This window comes from Ahaetulla prasina, chromosome 6, assembly GCF_028640845.1.
Source record: "Ahaetulla prasina isolate Xishuangbanna chromosome 6, ASM2864084v1, whole genome shotgun sequence".
NCBI classification, from domain to species: domain Eukaryota; kingdom Metazoa; phylum Chordata; class Lepidosauria; order Squamata; family Colubridae; genus Ahaetulla; species Ahaetulla prasina.
Genome location: NC_080544.1, coordinates 113,903,634 through 113,915,642, shown reverse-complemented (window position 1 = coordinate 113,915,642; position 12,009 = coordinate 113,903,634). Strand labels below are relative to the sequence as shown.

Below are 12,009 nucleotides of genomic sequence, written 5' to 3'. Positions count from 1 at the left end.
GGAGTTGAAATCCTCCAGGCTTAAAGTTGCCAAGGTTGGAGACCCCTGGACTAGAGGACAAACCCAAGCACTCAATGGCATCAGAAGAGTCAAAGAACTGCCATGGAAATGGGGCTGATCGCATAGCAAGAAGAACCGGTGGCAGTGGACCAGGGCAGTCACAGAATGGATCCCACTTGATCGAAAGAGACCTACAACAAGACGGAGTGATGACATCAGCAAGTATTGGGGGTCCAATTGGCAAAAGAGAGCTCAGGACCGTCTGAGTTGGGAAGAAGCCTTCATCCTGAGTTGACCATGGCTACAAGGATGAATGGTGAAGGTGACATTTTATTTTAACTTTTTTTTTTTTTGCATTTATATCCCGCCCTCCTCCAAGGACTCAGGGCGGCTTACAATGTGTTAAGCAATAGTCTTCATCCATTTGTATATTATATACAAAGTCAACTTATTGCCCCCCCAACAATCTGGGTCCTCATTTTACCTACCTTATAAAGGATGGAAGGCTGAGTCAACCTTGGGCCTGGTGGGACTTGAACCTGCAGTAATTGCAGGCAGCTGCTGTTAATAACAGACTGTCTTAGCAGTCTGAGCCACCAGAGGCCCACTTGGGTGAACTGCATCATTTCACCAGAGACCTGGAGTGACCAGGGAGTGTTTCAGGGTCGAACTGGGGGGCCCTTGGTGTTCTGGGGGGAAGGTGATTTTCTTAACAGGTGTTTCGTGACCCTACTAAGTAACACCATCAGTGTTAGAAGGAGAATGGGGTTCGTGGAGAGGAGGAAGAGGAGGAGGAGGAAGATGACTGTGGGGTCCTTGGTGCTCTCTGAGCTTGGTTTGTTTTCTTGCAGATGTTTCATTATCGAACTGGATTATATCATCAGTGCTCGAAGGGAATGGGGTTCGTGGAGAATGGGGTTCATGGAGGAGGACTATGGGCTCCTTGGTGGTCTCTGAGCTTGATGGTTTTCCTGCAGACATTTCATGACCCAACTCAGTAACATCATCTTCTCTATTAGCTGATGATGTTCCCTAGTTGGGTCATGAAACCTCTGCAAGAAAACCATCAAGCTCAGAGAGCACCAAGGAGCCCACAGTGTTTCTCAACCTTGGCAGCTGAAAACTGGGTGACTCCCAGAAGTTCCCCAACCTGCAAAGATGTGGAAAAGAGCTTCGGTTGTAGCCCTCCACAGCTGTGCTCACAACTTTTGTGAATTTGTCCAGGAAGAAGGACATCAACACAACCGCTCAGGAACCTTACAAATGCCTAAAGTCATCCTTTTATTTTATTTTCAGTGGCATGCAATGCAATTCTTAGATAGTACATGCGTACACATACACACACACACACACACACACACACACACAGCCTTTCTGTGCCTGTTTTATCAGGAGGACAGAGCGTCAGTGAACACAAGTCTGACCCAGTGAACGAAATTAGCCAGAAATACTCGGCAAAGAACTACAGAAGAAGCAGCTTAACAAAAGGTCCCCTTAATTGCAAGGTCTTTGGGAAGAAATGGGTTGGGGGGAGCGGAGTGGGGAGGGTCACCGCAGTTCTTTCTCCAGGCATGGGGGGACCTTCCAGGAGGCGGGAATCTGTAGGAAAGGAAGGGACATTGAGTCAGAAGGAGCTTTCCTGGGGGGAGACAGCTTCTACCCTGGAACACAAATTTCGTAGCAGATCAGGTGGGTATTTGGGAGGAGGGGGCTGCGTCTGGCCATGGAGGGGGTCCGACAAGCCAAGTGGGTGGAAAAAAAGAGTTTTACAGAGGCTTTTTCAATAGAAACACAAAATGCGATGAAATCAGATGAATTAAAAGCGGTTATATTCCAGATGCATTTAATAGTTTCCCTCTTTTGTCCCACGAGAAAAGCGCAACAGAGGGAATTTTTCCCAGCCCGTCTGCAGATGGAAGGAATCGAATCCAAGGCTTTCAGTTTGCAGGATTGGGGAGGAATCCTCTGGTTTGCATCTCCCAGATGAAGCAGCTCCTGATGCTGGCTAATATCCTTAACTAGGTTAAACCGAGTTATGCAATCGGGGCTGTGTTAGCCACACCAAGCAAATCTCGGTTAATGTTGAAGAGCCAGTTTGGTCTAAGGCACTAAGCTAGAAATCAGGAAACTGTGAGTTCGAGTCCTGCCTTAGGCATAAAAGCTTTTGGGCCAATCACCAGGTGAGTTCTAGTCCCGCCTTAGGCACGAAAGCCGCCTGAGTGACTTTGGGCTAATCAGCAGGAGACGAGTTCTTGTCCTGCCTTAGTCAGGAAAGACAGCTGGATGGCTTTTGGGCCAGTCTCTCTGCCTAACCCACCTCACAGGGTTGTTGTGCGGAAAATAGGAGGAAGAAATATTAGTATGTTTGCCACCTTGAGTTATTTGCAAAAATAATAAAGGTGGGGTACAAATTAAAATAGAAATAAATAAATAAAATATTTATAAAATAAAATAATAAATTAAATTAAATAAAATAAAATAAAAAAGTGAAGTGAAGTGAAAATGAAGTAAGTAAAATAAAGTAAAGTACATAAAATCGTAATGTAAAATAAAATAGTATAGTATGATAATAATAATAAATGATAAATAATGATAATAAATGATAATAATGATAAAGTTTTGGAACACAATACCCCAGATATCACGATTGTGGAAAAGAAAAAAGTGTGGATCATCAACATTGCTATATCTGGTGACAGCAGAATCGATGAGAAACAACTTGAAAAAGTCACCAGATATCAAGATTTGAGAATCGAACTGCAGAGACTCTGGCATAAACCAGTGCAGGTGGTTCCAGTGGTACTGGGCACACTGGGAGCTGTGCCTAAAGACCTGGGCAAGCACTTAAAAGCAATTGGCGCTGACAAGATCACCATCGGTCAGCTGCAGACGGCCACCTTACTGGGATTTGCTCGCATAATTCGCTGATACATCACGCAGTCCTAAATGCTTGGGAAGAGTTCGACTAGCGATCTGTGATACGAAATCCAGCATAGTTATCTCGTTTGCTGTGTATACGGTCATTTTGTGTATAATAATAAATATAAATAATAATTAAAATAAAGTAAAGCAACTTCCATTTAGCCCAAGATACCAATTCAGCTTTTTGGGTCCCTTCGAAACTTGACCCAGGTAGCACCCAGATTCCTCCCACTTGCAATTCCCCCCAAGAGGCGTTTTAAACCCCGGAGGTGACCCTAGAAGAGGGAGAAGGTCCACAAGGAGTGTCCAAGAATTTCCCACCAATGGAAGACGGAGGAGGAAAACAGGTCCCTCCCTGCCCCCCTCCGCCCCCTCCCCAGCCCCTGGCAAGAGACGGAGAAGGTGGGGGGGCGGGAGACGGGGTGCTCCTGGAATCAGCTTTGGGTGGCTTGATCTTACCCACTTCTCCTAAGCTCTGGAGCTGCTCAGGCGATTCACGCCGATCCGGTCCAGAGGAAGCCCAAACCGTTTCTTTGGCAGCGGCACGACTTTCCTGCAAGAAAGAGAGGCATCAAGGCAGCTCCTTCCAGGCCTGGCGGGTAGACCCCACCCCATCAGCCTTCCTGCCAACCCATGGAAGAGCATCTCTTTAGCTCAGGGCTGAACTGTGGGGTCTTTGGCGCTCTCTGAGCCTGGAGGTTTTCTTGCAGGCATTTCATGACCCAGCTAGGGAACATCGTCAGCTAGAAGGGAGGGGGGTTTGCGGGGGGAGGAGGAGGAGGAGGAGAAAGACTGTAGGGTCCTGCGTGCTGTCTGAGCTGGGTTGATTTCTTGCAGATGTTTCATAACCCAACTAGGGAACATCATCAGTGCTAGAAGGGAGAAGGTATGTAGATGGGAGGAGGAGGAGGAGGAGGACTGTGGGGTCCTTGATGCTCTCCGAGCTGGGTTGTTTTCTTGCATTTCATGAACCAGCTATGTAACATCATCAGTGCTAGAAGGGAGAGGGGTTTGCTGATGGAGAAGTTAATTCTATTCCTAATGATGTTCCCTAGTTGGGTCATGAGATGTCTGCAAGAAAACAATCATGTTCAGAGAGTACCAAGGAGCCCACAGTCCTCCTCCTCCTCCTCCTCCTCCTCCTCCTCCTCCTCCTCCCAGTCTTGGGTACAAAAGCACCCCTATTTTCATGTCCCCACCCACCACACCTCTAAGTTCATCAGGATTCTTCCCTCACAGCACACATCCCTCCATCCCTCCATTGATGCCTTCAACAAACAGAGGAACATCATCCATCATATTTCGATTCTCGTTTCCGCCCTGAACCTTCTTTGAAGAATTTCATTTATTCTCCAATGTTTCACTTCCATCAGGCACCGATCTTAACTTCTTCGGAAATCGACCTTCGGCTCCAGCTTTGCACAAAACGCTCCATCATCCAGCTCCGTTTTTGTTTTTTTGTTTTTTTTTTGGTGCTATCCCCCCCCCTTTTTTTTTTTTTGCAAAACGTCCACGAACAAAACCACATTTCTGAAATTCATTTATTTCTGAGAAAGCTGCTGAAGAGCAAAGCTTGCAGATCGGCATAAAGATTTCCCCATCACCTTCCCAGGTTCGTTCACTTTTTAGTATCCTTTCAGAATTTTTCAATTAAAATTCTTTCCCAAATGAAAGGACCCCTTTTCATTTCTGTGTTCATTCTAGCCTCCCGTCTCTTTGAACCGCACAACAATGCCCCCCCCCCCAGTCTTCCGATTGTGGGGCGCAGCTGCAGCCTCCGCAGCCCCACTTGGCCGATTGCACAGCCGCTTTGTCACGCGGGCGTTTTCGCTTTTCTCCACAGCTCTTTTTGCACTCGGGCCATTTGTTTTCCTGGTCACACCAAGAATACCATTCTCCCAACATTTTGAAAACCATTTGCGGTCATCATTCCCTTCCCCCTGTGACACCAGCATTTATATAACCTTTCCTCAAATTGCACTCTTTGCCGTTTCTCAATCGCTTTCATGCCGATGTCTAAAAAAATAATTCTTGCAGGTCCTCAGTTCAATTGGCTCCCAAATAGAATTCAGAGTAAGAGAAAGACAGAGCTGGAAGGGACCAGGGAGGTCCTCTAGTCCAACCCCCTGCTCAAGCAGGAGACCCTGGACCATCTCAAACAAAGTGACTGTCCAATCTCTTCTTGAAAACCTCCAGTGATGGAGCAAACACAACTTCTGGAGGGAAGCTGTTCCACTGGTTAATTGTTCTAATTGTCAGGAAGATTCTCCATATTTCCAAGTTGGATCTCATAGCATTGTACAATTACAGGGTTGGAAGGGACCTTGGAGGTCTTCTAGTCTAACCCCCTGCTCGAGCAGGAAACCCTAGAGTATTTCAGACAAGTGACTGTCCAACCTCTTCTTAAAACCCTCCAGTGATGAAGCAGCCACAATTTCTGGAGACAAGCTATTCCACTGATTAATTGTCCTAATGGGCAGGAAATTTCTCCCCAATTTCAGATTGCTTCTCTCCCTGATGAGTTTCCATCTGTTGCTTCTTGTCCTGCCTTCAGGTGCTTTGGAGAATAGCTTGACCCCCTCTTCTTTGGGGCAGCCCCTCAGAATAACAGAATAGCAGAATCACAGAGTTGGAAGGGACCTTGGAGGTCTTCTAGTCCAGCCCCCTGTTCAAGCAGGAGACCCTAGACCATTCCAGACAGATCGTTGACCAATCTCTTCTTAAAAATCTCCAGTGATGGAGCTCCCACAGCATCTGAAGGCAACTTCTGTTCCACTCGTTAACTGACCTCACTTCCAGGAAATTTCTGCTTAGTTCCAGGTTGCTTCTCTCCTTGATGAGTTTCCATCCAGTTCATTCAATGCAGAGCAGTGCAGAGCAGAATAGAATTTTTTATTGGCCAAGTGGGATTGGACACAGAAGGAATTTGTCTTCGGTGCAGATGCTCTCAGTGTACATAAAAGAAAAGATACCTTCATCAAGAATCATAAGGTACAACACTTAATGGTAGTCCTCGGATACAAATAAGCAATCAGGAAACAATTTTGATCACATGAGCTTGGGGATGCTGGAATAGTTGTAAGTGTGAAAAATGGTCATAAGTCACTGTTTTCATTGCTGTTTGGAACTTTGGTAACTCACAGACATGTGTACGTGGAATAGAATAGAATAGAATAGAATAGAATAGAATAGAATAGAATAGAATAGAATTTTTATTGGCCAAGTGGGATTGGACACACAAGGAATTTGTCTTGGTGCAGATGCTCTCAGTGTACATAAAAGAAAAGATACCTTCATCAAGGTACAACAACACTTACAACACTTAATGATAGTCATAGGGTACAAATTTAACATTTAATGATACAACACTTAATGATAAGCATAGGGTACAAATAAGCAATCAGGAACAATCAATATCAATATAAATCACAAGGATTGCCAGCAACCAAGTTACAGTCATACAGTCATAAGTGGAAAGAGATTGGTGATGGGAACGATGAGAAGATTAATAGTAGTGCAGATTTAGTAAATAGTCTGACAGTGTTGAGGGAATTATTTGTTTAGCAGAGTGATGGCCTTCAGGAAAAAACTGTTCTTGTGTCTAGTTGTTCTGGTGTGCAGTGCTCTATAGCGTCGTTTTGAGGGTAGGAGTTGAAACAGTTTATGTCCAGGATGTGAGGGATCCAGGACATACGTGAAGCTGCAAAGCAGGATCTTAACCCATTTTGATGTCCTTGGGTGGTCTTCCAGCCAATGCCCCAATTCACCAACTTAATTTTCCTAGGAGTCACCCCCTCAAACCAGACACGTCACAAGAATCAGCCTAGAACTCACTGGAGGTTTCTAAGAAGAGATTGCATTAAAATGGCCAAGGGTCTCCTGCTTGAGCAGAGGGCTGGACTAGAAGGCCTCCAAGGTCCCTTCCAGCTCCAATCTGATTGAAAGAAAGCAATATCAGGAAACTGCATCTCCCTTATTTTGATCACGTGATGCAGGAGAATTCATTGGAGAAAGCAACTGTGTGAAGAATCAGCGGTCAAAGGAAACCAGGCCGCTAAAGAACAGTGGTGGCTGGAAACCATCAAAGCTGACCTCAGCCAGAGCACTGAATAACTCAAAGAAGCAGAGCAAGACTGGAAGAGGTGGGGAGACCCCCTCGCCCAGAGGATCACCAAGAATCGAACACGACTGAATGGAGAACATCTGGGATCACCTCAAGAGCAGCAAGTATGATGAAGGAGGAGGAGGAGGAGTCACCCACCTCTGCTTGGTCTTCAGGCCCTTGGAAAGCCTGTCGAGGGGTGAACCAAACCCTGTGAAGCTTCTCTTCTTCTTGGTCTCAAAGACGTCATTTTCCAAGGACACCAGTTCGTTCAGGAGTAACATTTTGGCCACCAGGTCAGTCGTGGACTTCTCTTCCCTGGAAGGAAGAAGCTGTCGTGGGCCGGGGCCGAGCGCGGGATCAAGGGGCTGCTGTGACATAAAAGAAGATGGAGAGTGAGGGACAGTGGCTATATAGGCAGAAGGTCTCAAGGTCTCCCCCAAATCTCCAGCCTGAAGATCTGGCAGACGTCTCCTGGAAAACATACAATAAATGGTTGTGGGAACTGGGTGTGTCCAGAAGTCTCCAAACCTGGCCACTTTGAGACTTGTGGACTTCAGCTCCCAGAATTCCCCAGCCAGCAGAGTTTATTATTTAAAACTCCTGTGAGTGTTTTTTGCTTCCTGCCACCTTCACTAAATGATGTTGACCCTGACTGAGGCTAGCATGATGTCCATCTTATTAGGTAGACCAGACAGGAAACTTGACCAGGTGAGCTAATTCCACTTTATTGCAAAGCTGCATTAACAGAATCTTGGACACCTGAAAGTACAATTATCCCACCATCTCTTTTACACCCTGAGAAACTAGGGAGGGTCCCTTCTGAGCCTCCCTTTCCATGCATAATGCAGCTGTGGGCCATTCTTTAGCTCTGACTGAATGGTGGAAGATGGGTTTATATTCCTTGCCTCTTACCTGCCTCTTCCTTAAACCAACATTAATAGAATCCTGAAAGTCTGAAAGTACAATTCTCCCACCATCTGTTTTACACCCTGAGAAACTAGGGAGGGTCCCTTCTGAGCCTGTTTTCTCCATCCATTATGCAGCTGTGGGCTACGCTGTCCCTTATCTGTTCCATACAGTATCAACCTTTTCAAACTTCTTCTTTCCATCATATATTCAAGATGAACAGTGATTAACATTTACATGTATTTATACGTATGGGTGTAGGTATACACATATGTATGTATATAGCACGTCTATATGTATGTTACGTATGTATGTATGTGTACACCAGGAATTTCATTTTTAATATGTGCCAGTGTATCCACAGTAAAAATAGAATAGAATAGAATAGAATAGAATTTTATTGGCCAAGTGTGATTGGACACACAAGGAATTTGTCTTGGTGCAGATGCTCTCAGTGTACATAAAAGAAAAGATACGTTCATCAAGGTACATTTGTCATCAAATGACAATAAAGATGATCTTATTCTAACTCTTATCTGACTGTTTTCAAGATCCATTAATAAAATCTTGCAAATCTGAAAGTACAAGTCTCCCACTGTCTTTTTTATAGCCTGAGACTTGTACTTTTTATAGCTTTCTTCTGAGCCTCTTTCCCCCCCCCCCCCACGCATTATGCAACTGTGGGCTGAGCTATTTCTTACCTGACTGTTCTTTAAAGCTGTCTGAAAGTACAAATTTCCCACCGTCTGTTTGCAGCCTGAGAAACGAAGGAAGGTCCCTTCTAAGACTCTTTTCTCCATCTGTTATGCAGCTGAGGACTCAGCTGCCTCTAATCTGTCTGTTCCCTTGCTACCTTCCCTTCCTCCATCTCCCGAGGTCTTTCCCAATTACACGTGAACACTCTGGAAACTCTGGAAAGTTTGGCGAGAAAGGAATTCTCACCACATGAGATCACCCCCAGGCGAAAGCCACAGGAGAGAGAATGTCACCACCCAGTGATTTTGGCCAAGCACCGGCAGAAGGTGGTCTCAGCCCCCACCCACGCCCCACTTTACCTCTTGCATGGCTTGTGCCTGGAAGGCCCTCCTGGGCTGCCAGAGGAGCAGAAGGGTCAGGATGAGGTATCCCGCTGTCTGCTGGCAGGGCTGCATCTGCAAAAGAAAACAGCTCCTTTCTTAAATTTGCAGGAAGATGTTGCTAGGGGAAGCCCGCCTGAGCTTTTCCCGGAGGGCACAAGGTATTTTAGCATGCACTAAAAGAGAAAAAAGTCAGAAAGGTGAAGTAGAATCTTCTTTCGTTTTTTTTAATAAATGTTTTTTGAAGCTTTGTTAAAGTTTTTTGGTAAAAATCTGATTTCCACCCTCCCTTTTTTGTGGAATTTGCATTTTAACTTTCACAATAAAAAATAAAAAATATATATTTTTAAAAAAAGATATATTAGTATGCAACAAAATTTCATTTTAAAATATGCCGATTAGTGTATATTTAAAATAACAGTAAACTTAGATGGATCTTGACAGACTTGAACACTTATCTCACAAAATGAAATTCAGCATAGAAAAAGTCAAATCTTACGCTTAAGCAAGAAAAACCAAAAGGACACATATGGACTTGGTGAAACCCGTCTTAATAGCAGGAACTGTGAGAGGGATCTTGGAGTAAGGTGACCAATCGTCCTCCTTTAGGGAGGACAGTCCTTCTTTTGCAAGTTCTGTCCTCCTTTTCGATATTTAAAGACTAATTTGTAAATCTCCATATTCGATCAATGCCAATCCAATCCGTTTTGTGCGATGTGACGTATTTGTATTTGACATGACGATTCGTCAAGGCTCGGTACAGTGTGTCGAGACACGATTATGAGACGCATGCGTTCCCCAAAGGAGAATTGTTTTGCACATGCATGAGTGTGCCGCGTGCAAGTGGCTTTATTTACTTTTTACCGAAACTCGGCATGGCACACGTGCACGCATTAGACTCACTTCTTTCTCAGTGAATATTCAACCATACACAGGTGAGCACAATAATTCACGTTTTATTAATTCATTATCTATTTAATAATTTCCAGATATGTATAATTTTATTTACAAGTGTATTCGCTTATGTTATTGTTTCAGTTTTAATAATTAATTTTATTTATTCAATTGCTAATGATTTTTGGAAAGGTGAGAAATCGAGATTGAATGTTGATACTCCAGCTGCAGCACTTGCCGTAATACTCAATATGAAGGATATTTCTTGTTCAGATATTTTCAATATATTGTTAGAAGATGATACATTGGCAAAAAATATTCATTCAATGGAAAAGTACTCATTTAAATAATAATTAATAGGCATGTAAGCATAATTACAATATAAAATGTTGTTACAAATGTTTTTATTATGCATTTATCATAGTGTATTCTGTATTATTGTTGCAATAAATAAAATGTTTCTTTTATTTACGATATTTTTTCTTCAATTTATTTGTGTCCTCCTTCTCATTGTAAAAAAGTTGCTCACCTTATCTTGGAGTCTTAGTGGACAACCAATTAAATATGAGCCAACAGTGTGTGATGGCAGCCAAAAAAGCCAATGCAATCCTAAATTGCATTAACAGAGGAATACAATTAAGATCAAGGGAGGTACTAATACCATTCTATAAAACCCTAGTAAGACCACACCTAGAATACTGCATCCAGTTTTGGTCATCACACTATTAAAAAGATGTTGAGACTCTAGAAAGAGTGCAGAGAAGAACCACCAGGATGATGAGGGGACTGGAGGCTAAAACCTACGCTGAATGGTTGCAGGAACTGGGCATGGCTGGTCTAGTGAAGAGAAGGACCAGGGGAGACAGGATAGCATCTTCCAATATTTGAGGGACTGCCACAGAGAGGAGGGTCAAGCTATTTTCCAAGGCACCTGAAGGCCAGACAAGGAATAATGGATGGAAACTGAACAAGGAGAGATTCAACCTGGAATTAAGGAGGAATTTCCTGACAGTGAGGACAATCAACCGATGGAACAGAAGTTGCCTTCAGAAGTTGTGGGAGCTTCATCACCGGAAGCTTTCAAGAAGAGAGTGGACTGCCATTTGTCAGAAATGGTGTAGGGTCTCCCGCTAAGGTGGGGGGTTGGACTAGATGACCTACAAGGTCCATTCCAACTCTGTTAATCTGTTATTCTAAATTCTAAATCTACCCACTTCTGGGCCAGATAAGGTCCTGGTCAAAACAGCAGGAACTAGCTGCTGTGCTCCAATGTACCACCAGATGGCACTGGTGCTCTCTGGCTGCTGCATTGTAGCCCCTCATTTGATTCTCCTCATTTAACAATTTGATTGATTGTTAAATGGAGAATTCTTTCTGGTCCAAGAAATTGTGTAAAAATTCACACAAAAATCCAGAAAGAACAGGAAATAAGACACTCATTTCAAAACCTTGGTGCACAAGTCCAGTTTAGACATTTTTTGCCTGCCAAAATTGGAAGATGTCTTACCAAGCACAATATGAAGCATTTTCACCGGTGCTGGGTAGATCCCGGTTCTGTCCGGTTCTATAGAACCAGTAATAAAATCGGTGGGAGGTGTCACCCCCCCGTCCGGACATCATAAATGACGATCTGCGCATGCACAGAAGCGGCCCCGTTGCGAACCAGTAGTAAAGGTGAGTAGAACCCACCCCTGATTTTCATGTACTGGAAGAGACACAGTTTTGCTCCTCATTGTGTTTGGTTGTGGTTAGCATCACAACGTTAGAAGAAGAACAATTTGGTGCAGAAGGCAACTACCTTCCGATGTGCTTGTTGCTTCAAAAGTGCCAAAATGGAAAACTAACAACACCTTCCTAAGTAGCTCCGATATGGGATTTTAGAGAGACAGAATAAAGTTTATGATTTTTTTATTTCAGATTTTTATCTTGTCTTTATTATTTTATAAATAGCTCCAGGTGACAAACATATATAATTTTTTTTTATTTTTTCCACAACAACCCTGTGAGGTGGGTCACAACTGAATTGTGGAGTCCTACCTGCTCTCTGAGCTTGGATGGTTTTCTTGTAGACATTTCATAACCCAGCTAGGCAACATCATCAGTGCT

The 12,009-nt window shown here is 43.8% G+C and overlaps 1 protein-coding gene across 1 annotated transcript; it reads right to left on the bottom strand.

Annotated features, from left to right (window-relative positions):
* Positions 1 to 3,390: 3,390 nt before the first annotated feature.
* Positions 3,391 to 11,213, bottom strand: OSTN (osteocrin). The gene is made up of 4 exons (XM_058189172.1): positions 11,118 to 11,213; positions 8,989 to 9,084; positions 7,184 to 7,395; positions 3,391 to 3,475 (listed from the first exon to the last, which is right to left on the bottom strand). Exons 1-4 carry the CDS (start codon positions 11,211 to 11,213, stop codon positions 3,391 to 3,393), a joined length of 489 nt encoding a protein of 162 aa, XP_058045155.1.
* Positions 11,214 to 12,009: the final 796 nt, after the last annotated feature.

Coding starts and splice junctions, on each gene's coding strand:
- OSTN (XM_058189172.1), bottom strand. CDS start 11,213: ATGCAGCAGCCAGAGAGCACCAGTGCCATCTGGTGGTACATTGGAGCA. Junction 7,396..8,988: donor AGGCACAAGCCATGCAAGAG/GTAAAGTGGGGC, acceptor TTTATGTCACAG/CAGCCCCTTGATCCCGCGCT. Junction 3,476..7,183: donor GGCCTGAAGACCAAGCAGAG/GTGGGTGACTCC, acceptor TCTTTCTTGCAG/GAAAGTCGTGCCGCTGCCAA.